This window comes from Trematomus bernacchii, unplaced genomic scaffold (assembly GCF_902827165.1).
Source record: "Trematomus bernacchii unplaced genomic scaffold, fTreBer1.1, whole genome shotgun sequence".
NCBI classification, from domain to species: domain Eukaryota; kingdom Metazoa; phylum Chordata; class Actinopteri; order Perciformes; family Nototheniidae; genus Trematomus; species Trematomus bernacchii.
In genome coordinates this window covers 224,677-250,676 of record NW_022987562.1, presented here as the reverse complement: position 1 = coordinate 250,676, position 26,000 = coordinate 224,677, and the positions used below count along the sequence as shown (strand labels likewise).

Here is a 26,000-nt window from a genome sequence, read left to right as displayed (position 1 = left end):
CAACAAACTTCTCTGTGGTCGTATCCAGCCTTTTAACATTTTAAAATCCAGGACATTGTGACATTTATGTTGTCTGGGGGGCCTTATAACATTCAAGTTCCCTTTAAGGGCCGCTTCATTCCTTCATTTTTTGTCAGCATAACAGTAAAACATTCCCAAGATCATCATTTGCTAATTTTTGTACATTTACATCATCATTCAAGTAATTAAATCCTCCGGCCTGTTTGTGATGCACAAGTGTTGTTTTGTAATTATTCATAATTCCTCATACTTCACATTTGCTTGAAAAAAAATCAGAATACATTTTACGGAAATCCATTTAAAGGATACATTTCCATATGAATATTGTTAAATTTTTGCATGGTTTTGAGACACCAAGACGAGGCTGCTTTTCATATTGACTCAATATTACTGGAACCTATTCTATCATCATTATATCCCCTCCTCTCTTCTCACACACACACACACACACACACACACACACACACACACACACACACACACACACACACACACACACACACACACACACACACACACACACACACACATACACACAAATGCTATATAAAAACACACAAGCAGGAATAGACATTCCCGTACAGTCTGTACAATATGAAATCAAGTCATATTTCAAAATAGTGTCATCTGCTTAACATGTATAGTTTACAAATAAAAGGAAAAACAGGCAATTTTTTTTTTTATGATACAAAGAAAACCTGACACGCCCTAAATCAAGTCCAAAAAAATCAAGCATGTTAGGGGCTCTTCGGGTTCACGAGAGCTATTTAAATGTATCCAAGGTTATTGGGTCCATTCGATATTCTGCAGTCTCCTCTGAATTACATGAAAAGGCGTCCGGGGTGGTCTATTCATCCGTTCAGACCCCTTTGAGTTCCTTGATGTGTTTCAGAGTTAGTAACGCTCTGATCAACACTTTCTATTCAAAAGTCTGCAGCACATTTTATTGAAGGATTTTTCATCCCTGTGTGTGTCTGTTTTGAGCCTCGTGTGACACAAACTCATGAAAGCTCTGGGGCGTGTCCCACTGAAATAAGGCAACATTATTTTAAAATGGCATCTGTCACACTTAGTTGGAGCGGTGATAGTTGTGATCTTTTCCTACTGATTAATCAAACAGTAAATCATCAGAAACTGAAGAAGGGCTTTGTCATTATCGCCCCCCTAAAGTAAAACCTCTGCACCATTTATTCAAACATTCTTAATAACGTGCCTGCAATCGTTGGCAAAAATCGGGTTTCGTTGTGCAAAACAGACACTTAGCCAAGGTGCGTTACATCACTTCAAATCCTCGCTTTTTTGAAAAACCTGAAACATTCTCTTGTGTGAATCGGATCACATGATGCAGTAGGCCTCGTCCTGGGGCAGGTGTTGTTTAGTCCTCCAGTAGGTGGGCAGGTGAGCCCTCAGCACTTTCCTCAGGTCCTCGTTGAGCAGGAGGCAGAAGATGGGGTTGACTCCGGCCTGGGCGAAGCTCATCCACACCGTGATGGAGAGGTACCGCTGGGGGATGGTGCAGGACTTCACAAACACCCTCCAGAAGCAGGCCACGATGTAGGGCGCCCAGAGGACCAGGAAGAGCAGGGTGATGGTGTAGAACATCCTGCCCAGTCTCCTCTCCGACCGAACCTCCTCCATCCCCAGCAGCCGCCGGTGCTGATTGTGTAGATTCTGACGGATGCCCAGCAGAGTCGGAGGCATGGGCCCCGCGACCGAACCCTGCGATCCAGTTGGCCGCGGCTTGCCCTGTTGCCCCGGGACCGTGGAAGGTCCAGTTCTGGCTGATGGCTGGCACCAGTTGGACCGGTTTCATCTTGCGGTGCCGGTACTCAAACAGCAGCAGCTTGGCGTAGAAGCCGTGGGTCGCCAGCACCACGACGGCCAGCATGAGCATGAAGCCCAGGGTGTCGTTGGTCTTCAGGTAGCGGTGTTCGAAGATGCACTGGTCCTCGTCGCGGATGAACTTGTACGTCCCCACGTCGAACACCGGCGGGAACGCCATGGCCACGGCCAGAGTCCACACCATGCAGATGATGGCGGCGCACGTCCAGATGGTCATTCGCTTGGCGTAGAATCGGTGGTGGGCGATGGCAAGGTAGCGTGTGACGGCGACACAAAACAGCATGAAGGCAGCGTGAAAACAAAACAGCACCGCCATGAACGCCACGACCTTACAACTCAAGGCGCTGTAGGTCCAGGCCGAGCTGCTGTGCACGGACACGAGCACGAATGGGAAGCAGGCGGCCGAGCGGATGGCGTCGGCCAGGCACAGGTCCAGCAGGAAGAAGTAGGGCGCCTTGTGAAGGGTCCGGTCTCTCAGCACGAGCAGTGAGACCAGGAGGTTCCCCACCAGGCTGACACAGATGATCAGACCCAAGAAGACCAGCTTAAAGTAGGCGGACACATCTGTGGCAGAGATTCCTCCAGTGCTGCCTCCACCACTGCTGCTGCTTCCTCCCCTCGACATGCCGCTCTGAGAAGCCAGAACCGCCAGCAAACTTCCCGGTCCATCGATGGCGAAGCTCTGGTTAGCCATTGTTTCACCTTCCTTGTTCGGGGGGCCCTTTTTTGTATTTGTATAAACGCTACAAACCCCCTCTCCACACGGCTCCCTCGTCTCTACAAGGAGAGGCCGTGAGGATCTTTTCTACATGACAGACTCATCTTTTTTCCTCTTTGTCCACAACCTCGCCACCTGCGAACACAGACACACACATTTTGAGGCATGGAAAAAAAACAAGATGTGTGCTTGTTAAACGGAAACTTACATTAAGCAGCGTGCATATATTTAAGTGCTGTGTTGGGCAACACTGTGGAAATATTTGCCTTCCTGTTTCTCCGCGGCTGGGATCAGATCAGCAGCTCTACAGCATGCCAGCTCCTTGGCTCTCTCAGTAATTACCTTGCCCGTTGCTAAGATACAACAGCTCACATACTTTGTGCAAGTGTGGGTGTTTGAGTGAATGCATGGGGGTGTACGAGGGGAGGGGGGGGAGGATGGAGCAGACAACCAACACTGGGCATGTCCAACAAACAGAGATGTTGTAAATGAGCAAAGAACACTCTGTGTGTGTGTGTGTGTGTGTGTGTGTGTGTGTGTGTGTGTGTGTGTGTGTGTGTGTGTGTGTGTGTGTGTGTGTGTGTGTGTGTGTGTGTGTGTGTGTGTGTGTGTGTGTGTGTGTGTGTGTGTGTGTGTGTGTGTGTGTATGTGTATGTACGTGTGTGAGAGGCAGGAGGGTGTACCATTCACAGCACATAACAAATATGGCAGAGCAGGCAGCCATTTGTTGTTTTTCTATAACCTTATAGGCCTACTGTGTGAAATGTGAGTCAACAGGAGAAAGTTGACATCGTGATTAGCACAGACAAGGCCTCAGCAAGGAGCCAAGATTAAGAATTCATTGGAAAAAAACACAAAATGCAGCTTCATGTAATAAAAAACTAATCTACAGGCGTAGAAATTATGATAAACTGTAGTGTGCTTGTCTGGGTGGGCCTTGTCTATGTAGGCCATGAAAAACAATATGATGTTCTGTAACTGAGGGCTTATTTTTCTCCCCATACATAACAGCCCTCTGCCACCTTGACACATATAATTTCACCTGATTAGATGGCTGCCATGTCAGCTAGGCCTGACAGAGTGAAAAACAGATGAACAGGTGTCAAAATCACCTCTGATGTGTGTGTGCGTATGTGTGTGTGCGTATGTGCGAGTGTGTGTATGTGTGTGTGTGTTTGCCGTGTCTGTGTGTGTGTGTGTGTGTGTGTGTGTGTGTGTGTGTGTGTGTGTGTGTGTGTGTGTGTGTGTGTGTGTGTGATCCAGATGATAACCTACCTTTCATCCCCTCATCTTTTTTGGATCGGCTCTTCTCTCAAGGCAAAAAAACTGAAAAAGGATCCCAGTCGCTTTGTTTCACTGCTTGTTAAATCGAGAGAAAAGCACATAATAAAGCCTCATGCTCCTGCTGTGCTCTCAAACAACACCTGTTATGCATAAATCCATCGCGAATCGAGCAACATAATCTTATAATAAAGATAATACTAAAATAAAATCAACAGCTGATCAGACAATCCGGGGTGAGGACTGTGCCACAGAAAAACATCCAGCACCGCCACCCTTTCTCAGTCACAGGGATGTGTTCATTTGTGTCTGAATATCATCCGAGAAAACAGCTTTCTATGTTGCATCACGTCGAAGGTGGATTTCCAGAAGGCTTAGAAACTGACGCGATTTAGAAAAAACAACATACCTTGTTGTGTTCACATATATCCAAATGATGTCAGATTTTCAATGCTTATAATAACCCACCCACAAACGTTGGAGAGGAGGAAGAAAATATCGCGCATCCCATAAATGAATGGTCTTGGCATGTATATTGGCTGGTGGTGCAATTAGTCCACACAGAAAACAGCCTCCAAACGTCTCTATTTCCCATCTTTCAGTCAAAAAGAAAAAGGTATTTACCCCGAACTGTTCATATGCAGTCTTTGTTTTTTCAGCGACATCTTATTATAGTCCACAATAAAAAAAAATGCAGCCTCCGTGATACATGTCTGACAAATCCAGATTCACGTCGCCATAACGCTGTGGAAATCACGATTTGACAAAAGAAAAAGGGGGAAAAGAAAAACAAGGCGACTGGATTAGGCGAATTATTCCTGAATAATCCCAATTATGGCTGCTTGCAAGGAGGCAGCTCGCACGCTCTCGGAAACACTCGGTTTTATTCGGATAGGGAGAGAGAGGGAGGGAGAGAGGGCGGGAGAGAGAGAGAGCTGTGCAGTATTATCGTGAGCCACAATAACATGAAAGTGATGTTTTATTCTCACCGTCTCATCATGTATGAGGCTGTCTGCTCTCAGCTGTAAACAGTCTCCTCTCTCCTGCTGCAGACTGAACACAAAGTGACAAGCTGCTGCAAGGAATTCTGGGTCGTGGAGGAGGAAACTGGGCCACCTTTTTTCAGGTTTTGCTAAACAATAACACCTGAATTAACATTGGAACCTCATCAAATATATAGAAAACATTTCATTATGCTTTATGTGTTCTCATGTTCATTGTTTGTAGCACGCAGCAACCTCCAGATCTGAACATTTAAAGAGGACGTATTCCTCTCATGTTCAGGTGTATATCAGTATGTAGTGTCTCTACTTTAAAGAGTCCTCTCCTGCTGATGTTCAGGTGTATATCAGTATGTAGTGTCTCTACTTTAAAGAGTCCTCTCCTGCTGATGTTCAGGTGTATATCAGTATGTAGTGTCTCTACTTTAAAGAGTCCTCTCCTGCTGATGTTCAGGTGTATATCAGTATGTAGTGTCTCTACTTTAAAGAGTCCTCTCCTGCTGATGTTCAGGTGTATATCAGTATGTAGTGTCTCTACTTTAAAGAGTCCTCTCCTGCTGATGTTCAGGTGTATATCAGTATGTAGTGTCTCTACTTTAAAGAGTCCTCTCCTGCTGATGTTCAGGTGTATATCAGTATGTAGTGTCTCTACTTTAAAGAGTCCTCTCCTGCTGATGTTCAGGTGTATATCAGTATGTAGTGTCTCTACTTTAAAGAGTCCTCTCCTGCTGATGTTCAGGTGTATATCAGTATGTAGTGTCTCTACTTTAAAGAGTCCTCTCCTGCTGATGTTCAGGTGTATATCAGTATGTAGTGTCTCTACTTTAAAGAGTCCTCTCCTGCTGATGTTCAAGTGTATATCAGTAAGTGTCTCTACTGGGACATGTCTCCATGCTTTAATGTTCAAAAAGCTCTTTATTTTTCTCATACTGTCTGTGCTGCAGCACCTCTTTTCACCCTCTGTCTGAAACCAGAGCCCAGTCTGCTCTGATTGGTTAGCTGGCCGGCTCTGTTGTGGTTGATCAACTGCTTAGAGAAGTCCCACCCCTTAGCAAAACATGTGCAATGTGTTGGAGCGCTTCCCAATAGTAGCACGAGTGTTACATAGTGATGTCACCGATGTAAACAGAGTCCAATGGCGATGTTTTAGGCATGGGGGTGGGGGTGGGGGGGGGGACTCCCTCTAGAGGAAACACAGGGATTTTAGCCTTTACAGGTCATTTACGTGCACAAAAACCTATAGAAATCACTACAAGCAAGAGAAAACCCCATACGGTATAATAGGGCCTCTTTAAGCCAATGGGGAAGTGCCTTAAATGTGTCATATTTCTAATGGCCAGCAGGGGGTGACTCCTAGTTCAAAAAGAAGTCTGATTATATAGAAGTCTATGAGAAAATGACCCTACTTCTCAATTGAAATATTGCCTCTGTAAACATTTACCTGATGAGTTGATGGTCTCAATTCATAGTTTATAGTCTTCTTCAATGCAAGGGTGAAGTGTGTTGGGGGCAAAGATATCTGCCCTTTATGCTGATGTTCACTGACCAGATGGCCTGTGTGAGAGAGCAGCAGCCCTACATTAAGTATTGGTTGAAATTACATGTTTTTAAAGCCTTTTTCAGCATTTTCAAAAGATAATTTTAACTTGTTGAACTTCAACATTAGCAGATTCTCCGGTCTTGAGGAATGTACTTAACGGCACTCAACTTTGAGCTAAATGATTGCTGTCATTGTTCAGATAAAGCCAATAAACACCAATATACAATTATTATTTTTTGTTCAATTACATGTTGAAGGAGGGGTGTTATTTTCTCTTTCTGTCAAAGATGTTATTTAGGTAAAAGCTGTTGTGATGGAAACTCTCCATTGGAACAGATTAAATCGGCCCACAGTAATATCACACAATGAGAAAAGAGCAGCAAAATACCCTGTTAAACTGCTATTTGCTAGTAATGTCACAACACATACTGAACCTTTATTTCAAATAACTGATCAACACAGCTTTCAGTGGAATATCTCTTGAAAAGGCATTCATGATTTCAAAGCAAATCTCTGTTGTAGAATCGCACTGATTATCCTTCTTGGGTCAGGTTTAAGTCTGCTTACATTTGTAATACATTCCACAGTCGAGCTATGTGACCATCACACAAATTAATCACTCCCGCCCTTTTTCCCTGCACAAGTCTAAGAAGTGCAAGTGTGCTCTGATTAATAATTTGGTTTATAGGCCAAATACATAATCCACATAATCCAAAGGATACCTGACATCCAAGGACGTCTGTGGCTTTGAAGTTAACACGGATTGATTTAGCAGGAAAACACTGATGTCGTTTTTAACACCTCAAGGCTCCCATGTTTAAAAATAAAGATGATGTCTTATTAGCGTGTGACTATAATCAGAATGAGTGTGTCACGTCTCATCATGAAGCACCTGAGGAGGTTTCCTGAGAGCTTTGCAGCACTGAGCTCAGTTTACAATGGCCTGTGTGCTCTCTAGCATGACACCGTGACTCCAGTGCAATGCGTGACCTTTGGCTTCTTTTTGCAGCTCATGTTGCCGTCTGTTTATTTCCACTTCAAGCAAAGCTGAGCGCGCTCCGGAGACCGAAGGCACTAAAGGCTCTGCGTTATTTTTGTGTCAGTCTTTCACCAGTGCAGTGTCATTACTGTGCATGCAACTGTCATGCACACTTTAATTATAGAGTATATAGAGTGGATGAAAGGATAAAGGAATGACACAGAGTTGACAGGATATAGAACCACGTTTAATGGCAATACTCTGCAAAAACGTTCATCACTTCAAATGTCATTCAGTGCCTCAGACTGTGAGGTTGTCAAAGTAGTGCTGTAATATTTCAATATATTTCTGTTATAACAACAACAACAACAACAACAACAATATGGGATAGATAGCAAGTAGGGGTGGGAAGATAACATACAGCATATCGCTATGTGATTTTTAAACATGGTCGCCATGTACTAGTCTTTTGCTATATGAATAATGAATATAGAAAATAGAATAGTTTGGTAACAATTGCTTTTTTAAAGTCCACTAGAAAGTGCATAAAGTGTTTTCACGGCTTGAAATGAGTCAAAACAAAGATGGAGACTTTGGCGAGTAAGAATCTAAAATGTGCAAAAATCAATCTCAGATTATGACAAACTGCAAAATGTGCAGTTGAAAAAGGTAATACATCGCAATCTACTGATCTGATTTGTTATGTGTTATCACAATACTCATATCTTTTAGTATTGTGATAATATTGTACTTTTGGTTTTCTTGGGATTCCCACCCCTACTTGCTCGATCCAAGAGGAAGACTCATCAAACAAAATGTGCATTTGTGATCGTTTACTAATGATACAAAAATATCACTTTCACATGTGACACTAAACAATATTCCACATTTTCCCTCGGGCAGCATTCATTTCAAACAGATGTTCACTGCAGGTCAGTTTGATTTAGGCATTAAGGCAACACATAATTCACATAACCAGATTTTTTCAAATGTATTTTGTAAAACAAATGTCTTCCCACTGCAGTAAGATTTGTTGTCCTTCATTAAAGACAAAACAACACATGGAATTCACAAAAGTTATCATGGCAGTCGGGTTAGACAACAACCTAAACTACGCTAACAACAACAAAGAAGAAGAAACAAGTGCATTACAGGACAGATTAATGAATCCATATATAACGCTACACTACAGACACATTACAAAACACCTATGATAATATAATGTGCTTTAGTGTTAGGGTGCGTTCACACCTTTATATATAAAGTATATGGTTCACACCAGCCTTGGTCTAGTTCAGGGGTGTCAAACTCAAGGCCCGGGGGCCAAATCCGGCCCGCGACTTCATTTCATGTGGCCCACAAGAGCTCTGAAAGAATATAATATGTTTATTATACGGTTACAGGGCGAGTTACAGAAGCACGTTGCCCATACGTTTAGCACAATGCATCTCACATTTTTTTTCCAGAATTTGGCTTTTCTTTTAAATCATTTTGTGACATTCTCACTGAAGAGACTTGCAATTATTTGCCCTAGACTTCTGCTTTCAGACGTAGTTAATTATGAAGTTATTACCCTATCCGATAATAATCCAATGCAGTGGCAATAATGTAATATAATACATTATTTTATATACTGTATATTCAATATTTATATATGCATTTGTATATAGTCTTAAAGTAACAACCGGCCCTTTGAGTGCAACCATAATGCGAATGTGGCCCGCGATGAAATTGAGTTTGACACCCCTGGTCTAGTTTAACCGAAGCCTTTATCTTCCTGCTATTGATTTGGATTAGTGTGAACACCGGATTCTCTTACTGAAACAATAACAGGAAGCGTAGGCTACAGGTTTTTTTTCTTCTGTTATAGTGACTGGGGAAGTAGTGACCCAGTTGTGTGGGTTTACCAGCACATGAATTTACTGTTTATAAGATCACAAAAGACACAAACATTTGCTAGCTACAACCTCCCCCCTCACAGCTATGAAGTCTCCTAGCCGATGTTCCGCTTATATTCTGTAGGCTAACCAGCGTAGCATTAAAGCATGGGGGAATTAGCAGCCGAGCTAGCTAACTAGCCAGTTGCTGAATGACTAAAGTTGAACAACTTCATTATTAATTCACACCCTTTGGTTGCACATCATTTGCCTCTCATATGGCTCATTTTCTGTAACCAGACATATAAGCATGCTTGAAATAGAAAGCTAGCTAACTAACTAGCCATCCGCTAAGTAATTAAAGCGCCAACATTTAACAACTTAATATTTCACCGACAAACTTTTCACAGCGCAGCAAAGCACCATGCCATAGCCAATTGTGAAGCCACTTTGTTAGGATAATTGTTCAAGTTTCAAGTATTGCATTAGAGCAAGAATGAGCTGTTTAGCTAGCTAACTAGCCAGCCGCTACATTAGTAATATTTTACAATTTATTGCTAAATCGGCAAAAAGGAGAGAACCTCATACGCGGCGAGGAGCCAACTTTATAACCAATAATTGAACAACATTTCTATCAAGACTTGTTTACATTTTCTGGCTTTTTGAGCTTTCCTTTTGTACCAGGAGCTGGACCTTTAGGAGTGAAACAGACTGTATAAAGGTGTGAACGCGCCCTTAGTGTTGTAGAAATGGGGTTATAATTGACTACTATTGTATTACTTACCACTTGTTTCACATAAATATCACCAAAAGTATGACCGATGTCTGTGTAATTACTTCCTCCTTGTATTATACTTTGGAAACACTGAAGAAACACTCATAAATTGTACCCTTTCATTTCATGAAAACGTATACTTATCTAAAAACTCACACAGTGATACACAACAACTTCAACGACAGACTTGTGTGTGATTTATTTTTACTTGTTGGCTTTTGTGGAATCACGAAAAGGCACTTTAACGTGAGAACGAACTTTGGGGGCATAATTAAAACTGATGCAGGATCAGAAGCAGCCCGATGATGAACAGGGCGGTGGGTTCCTGCAACACTATGGAGAGGGTGACAACTCCACTCAGAAAGATGACGGACGGCATCAGATTTATGTTAGCGTCATGCTCAGTATGAAGCTTGGGAACCTCTGTGTTTGGTGGATTCTCTAATAATGCGTCAGGGGAAGTCTCGGGAGCATCTTCCATCTCTTCCCAGGCCGACTGAAAAGCCTCTGAGAGTTCAGGCGATGGTGGATCTTCACCTTCTGCTTCTCTCAGAGATTCCTCACTTTCTGCCTCAGGAGACACGATTTCGGTCGTGCTAGCTTCGTGATTTTCTGCAGATCTGGTGTAACCCCCTGCAGAAAGTTCACTAATTCCCACTGCAACCTCCTGCTGGGTCGCACTGGGAGCAGAGACACATTCTGGAGGCAGTTCAAGACAAGGACGATCAACCGTGCTGTCGGTTGACTCGTCCTCTCCTGGTGCTTCCCACAGATTCATCTCCACGGCAGGAGGATGCATGCATGAGGCCTCAGAGGGAGAGGAAGCCTGGGAGCTGTGTGATCTCGGACTTGACTCTTGTTTCGCAGAGGGATTTGAATCAGGCAGTAGTGCACAGGGACCTCCGTCTATGGGCTGCTCTGACGTTTGGTTGCCTAATTCACAGTGGAGTCTGGGTAAAGGCTGTGACTTATTTGGCTGGAGTACAAAGGATGAATTAGTTTGAAGTGTGGTTTCGGAAGACATACACGGGAATAGTTCACCTGGGGATACAGTGAGAGCGGACAGTGAGCCATCAGCAGATGGATGCTCTTGGGTGGGTGGGACACCGGGAGCAGATGGGTGAACCGCAATCTGTTAAAGTAAAAGAGCGAGACAACAGTGACAGCTATAAAGACAAAGGGGAGAGATTTGTATTCCACATTAACATTGCACACAGAGAGAGGAAAAGCATTTTACTGCATACTAATGCTTTTCTGTCAAATGGATCCCATGCTGACAACTTAATAGTGAGGCATTGCAAACAAAACAGGCGCAGTGTGATGGGATTGGATGCATCTCTCTGTTTTATATTATTAGCAAAAAAGGGTTATTGTTTTGACTTCTTGTTAAAAAGGAAGTTTACAAGGAAATCATGACCTGGCTACTCAAGACAATTCGGAGACGTTGTTATGAGTCATTTTATGGTAAAACTCATTTCCTTCCAGCAGAAGTAAGATGCATTTACTCATTGCAGAGAGGATCGAGTCAGCGGGAGCTCTAAGCAATAATGGCATTCTTCTTTCTGCCCGGTGATACATTTGGTGGATGAAGTTTGGTATAGAGAGAAAATAGTTCCTAAGTAAAACTACTCAAAACAAAGTGATTGGATTGTAGGTTGAACTGTACCTTTAAGAGACTTCTGTCCTCCCCGAAAGACCCTTTTATTTTCCATTTTCACTTGACTTTTTAAAGGAAACTGGCTCATAACATAGAGCTTTGCCTGCTGTGAGCTTGCTGTGACAAATAGTCAAATCATGATAAAACCAGGACGATTATAAAACCAAAAGACTGAAAACTAAATGAACACCAATTACAAGAAAAAGTGCAAGACTAAGACACAAACAGGACAAATAACATCAGGGCTAAGCGATGTGTAATTTTGTGTTCTGCTATTTCACCTGCGCTAAAGAGCTTGTGTTTTCGGTTTGCTTTTCTTTTGGCCAAGGTTTTATTTAAAGGCATTATTTTTTCACTAATGGAAACGGCCTTGTCTGCGTGACCTTCTAGTTCCTCCACTTCATCATTTTACACTAAATCCATTTGTTCCTATGAGAGCACTTTTCATTTATTATGAAAAGATTTGATGACAGTACCGAATTATTGAAAAGCTTAAGAGAAATCAAACTGAGTGCTTTTATCCTGGCAATTCTACTGCCTTTACTTGAGTTATTTAACAAAACTTGATGAGGTATTTTCCCTCTGAATGCACCTGTATCAAATAAGGTAAACATTAACTATTTGGAGGAAGTTGACGCAGTATTTGACGGGTTTATTTGATGTTTTATTGCTCTACCAAAGGGAAACAACATGCATGTGAATACTGATGGTTAACGTTAACAGGAACAAGATGAGCTCATGCAAACAGTGGTTTGTGCAGTATCTGAGGTAGTTAATCAGTGTTTTGCAAACCGCCCGTGACTTCCTTTCTTCTAAAATACAAAAGTCTTCCAGTCTGATGTGCTTTGTGTAGGGAGCAGAACCAAAACCAATTCTTGTTTTTCTTTAAAATGTTTATGTTATACCCCAGGAAGTTCTTCAACAAATCTCCTACCATATTGAGCATCTCTGAATTTATAGGAGCATGTTTAGGAACTGTGCTTATTTGCCAAGAGTTCAAAAAAGATTGCAACCACTCCCACGGCTTTTTTTTAAAATTAAATATGACGCTGCAGCCAGGACACGTTAGCCTAGCTTAGCATAAAGACTAACTAGTCCAGGAAGTCTCTCTTCTCAGCCAAGAAATTGTCTGACACATAATCCAGTTAATTATTCAGTACCAGTTAATGCCTACACTTTCAAACCCTGCATAAGAGTCCCTTGCTAAAACTCAATATAATAATAACAATAACAATACATTTAATATATATAAAGTGCTTTTCTAAACACCTTTAGTACGTGCATACAAGCATACTGTACATACAAAAAATGTAGACACAAGATGCAATAAGAAAATATATATTTATGCTGTAACCCTCAGTAAGAAAGCGATGAAGGGTATGTGTCTATTGTATCTAACTATTCCTTAAAGAAGATCACCAGGGTCAGAGTGATTGTGCAAAGCAGCATGTGGTCTAAAATGAGTTTCAGTGACATTTCAGTACCATCGCTTCAATACAAACACTTGACACAAACAGCACATTAATGGTAGGATTCATCCCAAATAAAGTTCTGAACACACATTACACATGGTGCAAATCTATATTAGTGTACCGTATCACTTAAAAGTGAAAGAGACATGAGTTCAAATTAAACATGGACACGATTGAAGGGTGCAACATCATGCATCACAACATCAATCCAACAACATACAGTTTTCGTGCTGCAGCGGGGAGAAGCGGGACTTTACCTAAGTTGTTGCCGAAGCTTCAATGAGCTGTGAACAATATAAAGCCAGTGATGATGAGCTTTAAAAGTCCAACAGAAATGTGTGTTATGTTTTATTAGACTGGCGTAAAGGCATGAAGCACTTGGCCTGCTTATCTGTTAAATGAAAGTGTCAACAACGGCATGCAAATCAAGATAATTGGAATATAACCCAACAAGTCGTTTGATGAATGTGTGGTGGGACTATGTCTGCAGGTCATTGACAGTTCATTGATTCACATCAGGGGTGTCCAAACTTTTTTCACCAAGGGCCACATACAGAACAATATACGAAGGGCTGGGCCGCTCACTAGAGGTATATTGCCTCATAAGTTATAAGTTAGAAAAATCAATCAAATGTAGGTAAATGATGGTTGATATTGATGAGAAAAACACACAGCTCTCCGTAGGGTTTCATTTATTGTGTTAGCAGCTCATCCCTTAAAACAGGAGGCTCAGATTGCTGATAATAAGAGGAAATATGAAGGGTAGATTTCAAGGTTGCTATGTAAATGTGTTATTGGGCTGTTTTCTTATCAACTAAGATGTGTTAGAAAATGTTTCCTACTTTAATGGACTGAATTTATTTGAAAATGTGGCTTATTAACACATGAATACTGAGTTATATATTTGAACATATATATTTAAAGGTCACCTATTATGCAAAATCCACTTCTTCATGTCTCTTCTACATCAACATGTGTCCCCTCTTCTTCATGTCTCTTCTACATCAACATGTGTCCCCTCTTTTTCATGTCTCTTCTACATCAACATGTGTCCCCTCTTCTTCATGTCTCTTCTACATCAACATGTGTCCCCTCTTCTTCATGTCTCTTCTACATCAACATGTGTCCCCTCTTCTTCATGTCTCTTCTTCATCAACATGTGTCCCCTCTGTGTAAAGAGACTCTGAAAGTTTCAGGAACAAAGATTCTCTCTCTTTTTGTCCTGATCCATTTATATAAAAACCTGTCTGAAAATGAGCTGATCAGATTTTGGCCACTTTATGATGTCATAACGATGTTTTGGCTTGTGTAACCATTAGCCAATCACCAACCACCTTATCACCTGAATCTCCTCCTAGAGCACCATTGTGTTCTTTGTAACCAAATCTCTCTCAGAGGGGCGTGGGGAGGGGCTCCTTATTTTCATCTAAAGTAACAGACAGAGAATCAGCACTTTTGAAACAGGGCTGAAACAGAGGGGATTATGGGATGCTGCAATGAACTGTTCGGTGTTTCAGCCAATCAGAGACAGGTTCTGTATATATCTGAGACCTGTAATATATTGATGAAAAACAGTATAATAGGGGACCTTTAAGAAGTACAATAGCAGATGTTTAATTTGTTGGCCATATTTCATTACACTTTTAAAATTTGCTGAGGGCTGATTCAAAATGGTCCGCGGGCCGCATTTGGCCCCCGGGCCGTAGTTTGGACACCCCATGTACTTCCTTTAACGCAGATATTTTCTTTACACGCACCTCGATGTCGATCTCAGGCTGTATGATGACCGGGCAGAGAGGTGGGGGTCTGTTCAGAGCTGACCTGGAGGACCCTGCTTCTTCTGCTGATGGAAAACAGATAATCACACACTGAGAGGCTGATTAGTCCGCAGTGTGTGAGTCATTAAAGGGGCACTCCACAGATGAAAACGTGTACGTCATGTCTTCAGTGCGTCGGATCAGGATCTTAGGTTTAAGACTTTAATCCTATTTAAAGAAAGGCTGCATCACTTCAGAGATGTTCAGATAAAACATTTTCCTGAAACTTGTGGATTGGTGGATATGAAGACCATATCTACCAGAATGATAAACACATACATATATGATGTATTTGTTAAGCAGCTACAGTACGCCCTGTATGGATGTTATTTGATCCCATCATTGATTTCGGAAACGGTTAGTAGCTGATGATGGAAGTATTGCCTATTTTAAAACATGATATATAACCAGTGCATAGTGCATATTATAGGCTGTATCGGAGGCATTTCTGAAACCAGGGTGGTATCTGGAAACCCTTCATTACATACTGGCCACTACAAGTATTAATTATGCTGTCATTACTACAATATCTTTGACCTGTCTTTTTTAAGTGCAATACTTGCGGATTCCTGCTTCAATCATATACCATGATATACGAATATCTATTATATTAATATTTATTCATTTATGTCTTGTTATTTCGACAAATCAAGACGGATATTTGGGATGACAGTACCTTCGTCTTTATCCTGCTCCTCCTCTGAATCGAATGGATCCTCCATACTGAAAGAAAAAGAGACATGCGTTAAAAACACAAGGTATTCAGACGTCTTAACAAACCCAATAGTACCCTCTCTAAAACACAAATGTAGTCCTAAAGAACCTCATATGGCCTAATGGTAGTTGTGCTTTTAAACGCAGAGTGTATATGTATTTTCTTTAGACAGTGTACGTATACAGGAACGTTGGCTGATGCTGATTTGAGTTCTTTGTAGTATAATGTAATTGTTAAAAGCCATAAACTGTTAACTGCAGCATTAACCACAATCACGATTAATTGTGTTAAGTGTGAGCAGGAATCCAATTTGATGTTAATAGAATAAAAATATGTGAGACAGACATTATTTAAAAAGGATATGTGGGTGAAAGACAACGCATCAACTCAGCTTTAGACACGGAGAAAGAAGTAAAAAATAAGCTTAATTGTCACATATGTCGTAGTTTTATTGCATTAGTTTGCCATGAATTTAGTGGTTGATTCTAAATACTTAAAAATTAAGCATTTAGGTGTTTTTTATTTACTAGGTTGCTAAGTAGGGCAAAACTGATAAAAAGCGCTGCAGTAAGCCATAGGATTTTCTCTCCTACATAATAGTTCTGCACTGATAAGTATTATAAAGACTAAATATTATTTACAAAACCTAAGAGCCAAATCGTACACTTAGTTTTGTATTTTCGACTCATCTTTGGCAACAACGGGAAGGCTGTGGCTCAGTGGGTTAGTGTGCTGATCTTCGAATCAGAGGATAGCAAGTTCGAGTCCCACTGCAGTCAGCATGTCGTTGTGTCCCTGGGCAAGACACTTCACCCCAAATTGCTCCTGTGGGGATTGTCCACAGTATTGAGTATGTAAGTCGCTTTGGATAAAAGCGTCTAACATGTGACATGTAATGTAATGTAATGTGATGTGATGTAACAAAAGCAGCGTCTGAATCATCTGATAAATGCAGAGTCCATATCTAAAACAAAGAGCAGCACCTCCACATTTGAAATGGCCGAGCAGGTGGTCACACACCGTCATCAACACCTGTTACGGATAATTAGTCTCAATATTTGCTGATGCAGTTTGGCTGTTAATGTGCTGAATGAGCCTTTTCAAATAGATAATGGTGGTGTGTTATCTCTTTGTACTGTACTGTACGTTTTGTACGCCATGTACTGTACTGCCGCTCGGTGTTTTATTGCCAGATGCCTCTGCGATGACACTTCTCATTAGAGTGTTTGTTAAAATAGACAACGAGGTGGGAAATGAGTGAGCGAGGAAATGTGCACTGAGGGTCATCGTAAAGTGCACACACAGGATCAGCCATTAAGTCATGTTTCTATATTAAAGGTAATGCATCTGATCTAATTGTGGTACATTTACCTAATGGATATCAACATGAAACTTCCCCAGATGAATTACTTTTAATTATAATGTGTGTTGTAAGACTAGTTTTCTGTATTGTTATGTTTAATAATGCAAATGTATATAATTAAAGAGGCCTTATTCCCTTTCCTATAGTGTGTTACATAGGTTTGTGTGCATGTTAATGGTCTGCAAATCGCCTCCATTGTAGTCCTTTGTTTACTTCCTGAACATAGTGACATCACTACGAAACACTCACGCTTCTATTAGCGCTCCAACACATTGTACGTGATAGGCTAAGGGGCGGGACATCTCTAAGCAGGTTGACCAATCACAACAGAGCCGGCCAGCTAACCAATCAGAGCAGACTGTGAATTGTATTGTGAAATGCACACATGTTGTACACACTACAGGTGAATAGGGTCAAACATGTAACTAACAGATATCATCATGAAACTTCCCCATGTCATTATTGACATTAAGACAATTGATTATTATATTACAAGTTTTCTGAAAATATTATGCGTGAATATGCAAATGAGGTGAAATGTAATGCTATCTTTCAATGCATTTTGGAGAAATCTGTGTGTGTGTGTGTGTGTGTGTGTGCGTGCGTGCGTGCGTGCGTGCGTGTGTGTGTGTGTGTGTGTGCGTGCGTGTGCATGTGTGTGGAAGAGAGGGTGACACAGGGTCGTTGTATTTTTTGTTGACCGCAAACTTTAGGATTGCTTTGATTATCATTACAATGCGTATGTCTACGTTAAAATAAGTTGATCATCTCATTTTTCATTAAACTACATTATTATTCACTGCAGTTTTGATCTCAGCAAGTACTTTTTTGATAGCGTGTCATACAATAGCAAACAGGCCTCAGCCTCTCAGCGACTTTCTTTGTTTCATGCTGTCGCTACACTTGTTATGGAAGCAAAATAGCCCAAAACCTGCAATAAAAACAATATGTTTGCCCGTATGTCTTGCTTTGAAATCACCTGCAGGAATATATTTCTATAAGTTGTAAGTTGTGCTGACAGGTTGGGGGTGCAACATTTCCAAGTGTCTTGCAACGGATGCCAAAAGAGCTAAAGGTCATCAGTGTGATGAGCGTGTGACAGGAGCCGACAAATGACCTGACCAGATCTTCTTACTCTTTGCATCATAGCGCCTGCTGATGCTAAGTCATTCAATGTTAAGGCGAGACACTACAGGTGAATAGGGTAATTTTTTTAACTTAAAGATATCAGCTTGACATTTCTCCAGTTAATTACTTACATTAAGACAAATGTTTTTTGTATTACACGTTTTCTGAAATAGCATGTTTAAATATGCAAATGAGCCATAATCTCATTAAATATGCGCATATTTGAACACATTTCAGGAACACAAATCTGAACATTGTATAAAGCCAGGTTCAAAATTCTTGTTTCATTTTGTAGTCATATTAGAATCTAAAGTTTTTACAGAAGAGATTTTGGATATCTCTTTTTATCACTTCATAAATCAGAAAATACTGTCAGCAGCCCTAAAATATCAATTTTCGCCATGTTTTTAGGTATAAAATGTTATATAATTCAGGCTATGAATGATATAGGAACAAACCCTTCTGTAAAAGCCTTCAGAATATTGAGAAAATCTACATATATATGGAGAAATCTACAGACGCAAATAGACAAACTATAGTCAAATAAACACCTAAATGTGTATTTTGTACGTTTTCCTTCAAAAAGCCTGAAAGAAAACATGTTATGGAATCAAAATAGCACAAAATCTGACCAGTGCATGAAAAACGATGTTTTTGCCTGCCGTGTCTCGCCTTAAGCTATTGAAGTGTTGAAGCTCTGATATGGAAAGCACAGTCTCGTCAACAATCATTACAATAATAAGAGATTATTTGTCCTTTTTGCAACAAGTTTCTCGCTGTACGACTTGGCTCAGCAGCCTGTGAGATTTATACTGATCTAAACTTAGACTGATCCATATAATCAGCTCCAAATTCTGTAAGAAGATAATTGTTAAAGGCACACCCTTTGCAAGCAACTCACAACAAAAGCATGCTCAGACCTGCAGCCACCATCTGATCTGACTCAGAGATAAACAACTTCTGCTCTCCAATGGGCAGATTAGAGTGCCTCTTATTCTTTATTTAACCCCTTACTCTACTGTACTTTAACATATTTTAATTCTTCTCTGAAAAGTCAAATGATATGTCCGTTGCTTTTCTTTTGACCAGTGCTCAGGTCGGTCAATCGGTCCAAAAAGGTGGAGGTTAAATATGTTATTAGTGGGGAGTTCATGCCTGACCTGTGAAAAGCTGTCACTTTTTTTTAAATACACTCAACTGAGTGACTTTATTTGCTGAAATGAGACTTGTTTTGTTGTTTTGGTATCACATGTGCATTGTCAATTCGATTTTGAATACACAAAAAAGTAGTTTGAAATACTTTATCCAAGGAGCGTTAGTTAACCAAACTAGATTTCTCCCTGAGGAATCTTTGCTGTAGTGTGAAGTAGTAGCTTGCTGTATCTCTGTGGCTCTACTAATGTGTACTTTTGCCTGAGTCTGATCTGGAGATGAAACCCCGGGTCACGTTGCAACACTCCACAGCGAGTTGATGCAAAACAACGTCTAACACTGAGGCCAAACTCATGGACAAACACAAGTGATACTGAAACAGAAACACAGCCTGCTCAGGTTTAACTTTGCACCATCAGATACTATGCATTGTTGTCTAAAGACTATATTCAGTATGTAGAAATGTCTTCATATTTGTGCTCCGCTTCCACCATGTTTGTATTTCAACATGTATATTGTCTACCTTTTTGATGCTATTTATATTTGAGAGGTTTATATTTTTTCGATTGTTTATTTCTTTTAATTTCTCTAATGTACAATGCGTTGTCTTTTTATGCTGCTGCCACGCAAACATTTCCCAAATTGGGATCAATAAAGTATCTTATCTTGTAAAAAAGAATATCAAGGTTCCTGTTGTGGACACTAATGGGTTTGTTATCCAGAGCCACTTTCATATGGATAGACTTGACTAAAATATACAGTGAACGTACTGTCAGTGTGATTCATATTAGTGTGCTGTTGGTAAAATATTCTAATGTCTAGACGTGTTTCATCCCACCGTCACCTTCCTCCCACCGGCTGCTTTGTTAATGTGTTCAAATCTAATTATCAGTGAACATCAAAGCAGCTAATGAATCTGTAACGCCGCCACATATCCTGCCCCCCCCTGTCTCCCTCATCTCTCACATCTCCCCCCATTCAATCACTGCCTCCCCCCCTCCATAACTATCACTCTGCAGAAGCACTTAGATTCTTAACTTCAATAAAAGTAGTGATACCACAGTCTGGAAATAGTCCATTAGCGGTGAAAGTCCTGAGTTTAAAATGCCACTAAAGTAAAAGTATGTTTCATTGCATTCAGCTGATGTTTTATCCAAAGAAACCTACAAAGTGTTTTCAACCATTATTAAACAAAGTCCAAGTTAGGGTTAGGGTTAGCTTTCACATTGTACTGAAGTATTATCAGCCATATATGTACATAACAAAAAAAGTTATACAAATAAAACGACTCATTATGTAGTAGTGCAACAAACTAAACTAATATAAATAGGTTATGATAATATACAGTAGGTTAAGCTACCCATCAGTATATCAAGTAATTAAAATAGACTCCACCATTATAAAGTGAACAGTGAAGTGGTGAGCACGTTACTGCATCATTATAATTAAATACTATAATCTATTATTCTGTAATAGGCCATTTTGTCTAATTAATTATATCTCTTTTGTTTTTTAAGTTTCTTTTCATGCTAATACTTTTGTACTTTTACTGAAGTGAGATTTTGAATGCCATGCCTTTTATGTACTAACTTTTCAATGTAGTATTTATTCTTAAAACTATACGTATTCATCCATTTGTCCTCATAAGCCTGTGGGACTTCCTGCTGTCTCTGTGCATTATGAGATGTTTAACACACTTTCATGTTGATATAACAATAAACTAAGCATATTATTGTAATGCCTGGCCTGTGAAAAGCTTGCCTTTTTTTAAATAAACTCAATTGAGTCACATTATTTGATGGCATGAGCCTTTTGCTGTTGTGTTTTGGTATCACCTGTGCATTTTCAATTAGATTTCAAAGTAGTTTGAAGTACTTCTTCTGAGGAGATGTTTACTCAACCAAACGATATGTCTCCCTGAGTTGGCTTCGCTGTAGTGTGAAGTGGTTGGTACCTTTCAAAGTACCCTTACTCTGCTAATTAAACTTTCATGTTGACGTGACAATAAACAAAGCGTTTAATTCCCCTCCTCTCAGGGTGATTTAAACGCAGTAAAGTAAAAGCAGCACCCCTCCTGAGGGGAACCAGTCATCAGTGCTCCTCCAGGACTCTGAGAGAAAGGTCAGAGGTAGAGTGAATGTCGGGGAGCGCCAGCCTGAAAACGACACCTGCCCTTCGCCTATTTTCATCTCCTCACACACCACTGGATGATTGGCATTCTGTGAGTGAACTCGCTCCAAAAGCCCCTCTCTCTGCGGACGCTCAAACACCGGCCATAAATTCACTCCGTACATTTGATACGTGGAAAATATAGCATTGATATCGTGTTAATAATAAACCCATGGTGCAATTAAACTCAGCGATAGAAGAAGTTTATAGATTTGTAATCTTCACGGTCTACTGTACATTTTCTACTTCTTAATGTGGATTTAATTCTATTTTGAGATGTTTAAATTCTACTATTGTTTATTTCTACTCTTTAATTTCTACATATGTGCAATGCCTTGTTTTGTTTTGTTGTGTTTTATGCTGCTGCAACGCAAACATTTGCCAATTTGGGATCAATAAAGTACCTTTTATATTATCTTATCTTATTATTAAGTAGATCTTTAACTTAAGTAAAAATAGAAATACTATGGTCTTAAAAAGTCCGGTGTTGAACATGTAACTTAAAGGTGGGGTATGTAATTTTGGAGAAACCGGCTCGAGATCGCTAGAATTTGAAAATACACAGCCGGAAAAAATCTGCCACTTCCTTACAGAGCCCCTCCTCCAACACACACGAACGTGCACATGACCAATGAGGGCACGAGATAAGTTTGTGCACAGATGGAAGGCTGACAGGCAGGTAGGCCATCCAGTTACTTTAGCCGGGCCGGCTCAGATGATTGGTCGTGCTTTTTTTAGTACTACGGCTTCCACAGATGACATTTGTTATGGATTTTTTGTCAAAGCACTTAAGATATTCATTGCTATCGGGATGTTAAGAGCATTCCATGGAATATAACAAAAAGTGTATCTCTAGCCGGTTTCTCAAAACGTACCTACCCCACCTTTAAGTAAAAGTAAGACCATTGTGCTTCAAGTATAACAAGTTAAAGTACTCAGTTTGCAGACTGGCTCCTTTCACAGTATTTGAGTGAAATGGAATATTATTATTGTGTTTTATATCACAAAATACATGTTGCGTCATCTATCATGTTGTAGTTTGTCAAAGTTGAGCCAATGTTAGTTACTGGGTAGGTTCATGGTACAGTACAGTATCATATACTGTAAGCATATGATGGTATGTATATGTAAGAATTAACCAGCAACAATGAGTTTTAAAAACATGTAGTGGAGTTAAAAGTACAATATTTACCTCCAAAATGTTGTATAGTAGAAGTATATGTAGCCTAAAATGGGAATATGTAAGTACAAATATGTCAAAATAGTAATGAAGTACAATACTTGAGTAAATGTACTTTCAACACTGATAAAACACATAACATGTTGTAAATAATCTTCTTAAATCTAATCATCCATTAGTATAAATGTTCTTTTTTAATGCTTTTGTAAAGTCACAGACGCCCATTGACAAGAGACTAAACACTAAATTGAAGATGACTTTGATAGATGGCAGTGTTGCTCTTTTGATGTTCTCTAGATATCTCGTTATCCTTAATTCTTTTGGATAATCATGTTGTGGACATCTGATTTCATGACAGCCTTTCTACCTTTGATTTGCACTGTGTCTTTGCCGCTAACTGCTGGGACGAATAAAGGATTTCTGATTCTGAATATGATGATGTGTAAGTGTGTTTTGTTGAGATCCCACTCGTCTTGAATGCAGTCTCCAGGCAGATCTCCTGAATAAAGCTGAATGCTCATTTCAGTTTCAAAACCCCCAGGAGTTAGTCAGCAACAGGATCCTGCAGCTGCTCTGAGGTCAGGTGCTTTGTGACGTTTCACTGCATGCTTTTAAGGCATAGATGCACTATTTCAGTGTAAATATGTAATGACAATTGTAAAAATGATTGATGCACAAAGGGTAGTTGTAATAAGATACGTTTTCATGTTTTTTGATCAGTGTAAATTAGCTTTGGATTGACAATATGTCAAATAATGACTTATTATTGTTCATTTTATATTTTTGCATTTGAGTTGTATCGGTTGAAATTGACAAACATAACCCAAACTAAACCAAATATGGAACTTATATCGAAGAGAAAAGTGTATTCTTAGTGTTCACACAAGGTTGAAAAAGGTGTTTTGATGACTAACGTTGATCAAATCAATGCCCGGCTGATAAGAAATTGATTTTTGTGTTTGAAATTGGATATTCAGGGGAATTACGAGGAGACAAAACAAGTGTGTGGCCTTTCACTCATCTAAAATGGAGCCTGTTACAAAATCAGTGCTTTTTATTAGATTTATGGGTCTAAAAGTGTTATAACTCTGAAGTTGTTGTGCGTTTGATTGCCTATTTTAGCATTTGGGCACTTTACAACGGACCAATCTGTGGAGATCAGAGGTCAAGGCCCAAATACTGCACACACATTCTGTAAAATGAGCCTTCTTTGGTCTGTGTTTGTGGGATTAAAGCACACTTGTGACAGCAGATTTACCTGTAGGCTTTTGGAGGTTTGAGGATACCTCTTGACTGCTGCATGTCGGTGTGTTTCTGAGCCAACTCATCTTCATAGGACAGGAGCAGAGTCACCACATAGTTCATCTGGGAGTTATTGGCCCAGTAGTCTCCATCAGAGGTCTCATAGCGCACAACAAACTCAATGCGAGAGCCGTGAGTGATGTAAGGAGGTGCAAAGGACAGCTTGAAGGAGAACTGGTCAGTGTTCCCATCATTAGAGCCCTGCACATACTCTGCAGGGTGATCAAAGTAGGACACCCAGCTGTCCATGGTGGATCTGATGTACACTGCTTTGTGGAAGGACACGTTCAGGACCCTGACCAGCCCACTGAAAGCAAGAGGCTCATCCTCTGCTGGGGAAATCTGCTCCACTTCCACTTTGCTGACGTGCACAGCCTGCAGCAGGGACCCCCCGCTAGGCGCACTGAACTCTGGGTGCACATGATAAGTGGGCTCCCTCTGCGGCTTCCTATACTTTGCCTCCTCTTCCTCCCACCGTGCGCTCTCCTCTTCACTGTCCGAGTCAAAGGCAACAAATTCCTTCACATCCACCAGATCCCCACCTGTTGAGTCGGCGAATTGCACCTTCTTGCGCACGGACAGCGCCAATTGAATGCGTAAATACTCTGCGGTTTCATCGTAAATTGAGTGGCCTCTCTTCCTGGGCACCGGGGAGCATCTGGGGATGAGGCGCACGTTTTCGCTGTCATCGTCTTCATCATCGTCATCGTCGTCCATGCAGTTTCTCTCTGCGTTCACGGCGGATTTGTCGATTTTAATGGTGGTGAAAAGGCCCTCCTGGCTTGGTATGGATAAAAAAGACATTTCTGCAGACACTCATGGAAGCTGTGTACATATGGCGTCTCCAAAAAAATAAAAAATCACTACCAAATGCTCATTATTTGCGCAGCAGTAGATCCAGTGCTGTTCCTGTTACGCACGGAGCCTCTCTAGTCCCAGCGTTAAATGTCACCCATGGAAACATGTGTTTGCTGCCAGCCCTTGTGATAGAGTATCCCCCGGTTTACATGACTTTATGCACCGCAGTTTGGCTGCTGTCGCGGAAGGAGAAGCTTCTAATTTTAGCGCTGACCTACAGAGCTCTCCATGCCCCAAATGTGTATGTGTTTAGAGATGGTATAATCCTGTGACTCCCCCCTCTTCTGTTTTGGTTTAGGCTGGATGAACGCCCACTACTGGAAATAGGATATAAAAGTAAAATTATATCAGCCAATCATAAGCCTTTCTCAGGTATGACACCATTTTAAAATGATATAGCATTATAATAAAACATCTGCAGACATCTTCAGGTGGAAAGGATTAATAGGTTATTTAGAATCTCAAAAAACACATTTAATTATTAATATAAAGGCAATATATAGGCTATTTGCTGGTTGCAGGGTGACAAACAAACAGGATTTATTAGCATAATTTAATCTTAATCGATTTCTAAAATATTCCTGATTTGTAGGCAAAAAAAAACATTAAATATAAATACACATTTTTACAGATTTATTATTTCTATTTCCCTTTCATTTCTATTGGAGTTTAGTATTGTAATAGCTTATATGTATGTTTTTCTATCATTATTCATTTTATATATTGTAGTACAATGTACATATTTTAATATACTTATATCTTAATTGTATTTTAAATATTTATCTTTGTATATATTTCTATTGTAAAATGGGAGCAACTGCAACGTAATTAAAATATACAAACAGTAAATATATAGCCAATATATCTAGAAAGATAAATAAAGATACTGTATCTATAGAAAATATAAGAAAAAAATATATAAAGAATAGCTAAGAATGCACTGTAATAGACCAACGTATTACTAAAGCAAAAAATATAAACAAAATATACTTTACATACATTATAAGGGTGCAAAATGCAGGGGTTTTCTCTACGTTTTGAATGCACTGAGGCACAGTTTGAGTACAAAATGTACAATTTAATTCTGGTGTCTTCAATCATATAGCTTTATGGCTTGATAGCTTCCATCATATAGTGTAATGCTATATATAGA

General features: G+C 40.2%; 2 protein-coding genes across 5 annotated transcripts; both read right to left on the bottom strand.

The window, feature by feature from the left end:
* Positions 1-549: 549 nt before the first annotated feature.
* LOC117477451 (probable G-protein coupled receptor 173) lies at positions 550-4,629 on the bottom strand. Its single transcript, XM_034124122.1, is given in 3 exon segments — positions 550-1,728; positions 1,730-2,716; positions 3,857-4,629. Coding segments are annotated over 2 exon segments (1,200 nt in total). The 5' UTR covers positions 2,558-2,716; positions 3,857-4,629; the 3' UTR covers positions 550-1,356.
* A 4,437-nt stretch (positions 4,630-9,066) lies between these two features.
* si:ch211-167b20.8 (protein phosphatase 1 regulatory subunit 3A) lies at positions 9,067-25,091 on the bottom strand. 4 transcript variants are annotated; one of them, XM_034124120.1, is made up of 5 exons: positions 23,946-25,091; positions 15,657-15,703; positions 14,921-15,006; positions 13,421-13,447; positions 10,998-11,166 (listed from the first exon to the last, which is right to left on the bottom strand). In XM_034124120.1, exons 1-4 carry the CDS (start codon positions 24,791-24,793, stop codon positions 13,421-13,423), a joined length of 1,008 nt encoding a protein of 335 aa, XP_033980011.1. In that variant the 5' UTR covers positions 24,794-25,091; the 3' UTR covers positions 10,998-11,166. The 4 variants fall into 4 exon arrangements, with proteins under 4 accessions (XP_033980009.1, XP_033980010.1, XP_033980011.1 ...); XM_034124121.1 differs by having other exon boundaries at positions 14,921-15,003; XM_034124118.1 differs by lacking the exon at positions 13,421-13,447 and having other exon boundaries at positions 9,067-11,166.
* Between the last annotated feature and the right edge of the window lie 909 nt (positions 25,092-26,000).

Coding starts and splice junctions, on each gene's coding strand:
- si:ch211-167b20.8 (XM_034124118.1), bottom strand. CDS start 24,793: ATGTCTTTTTTATCCATACCAAGCCAGGAGGGCCTTTTCACCACCATT. Junction 15,704..23,945: donor AAACCTCCAAAAGCCTACAG/GTAAATCTGCTG, acceptor TTTTTCTTTCAG/TATGGAGGATCCATTCGATT. Junction 15,007..15,656: donor GGAGCAGGATAAAGACGAAG/GTACTGTCATCC, acceptor GTTTTCCATCAG/CAGAAGAAGCAGGGTCCTCC.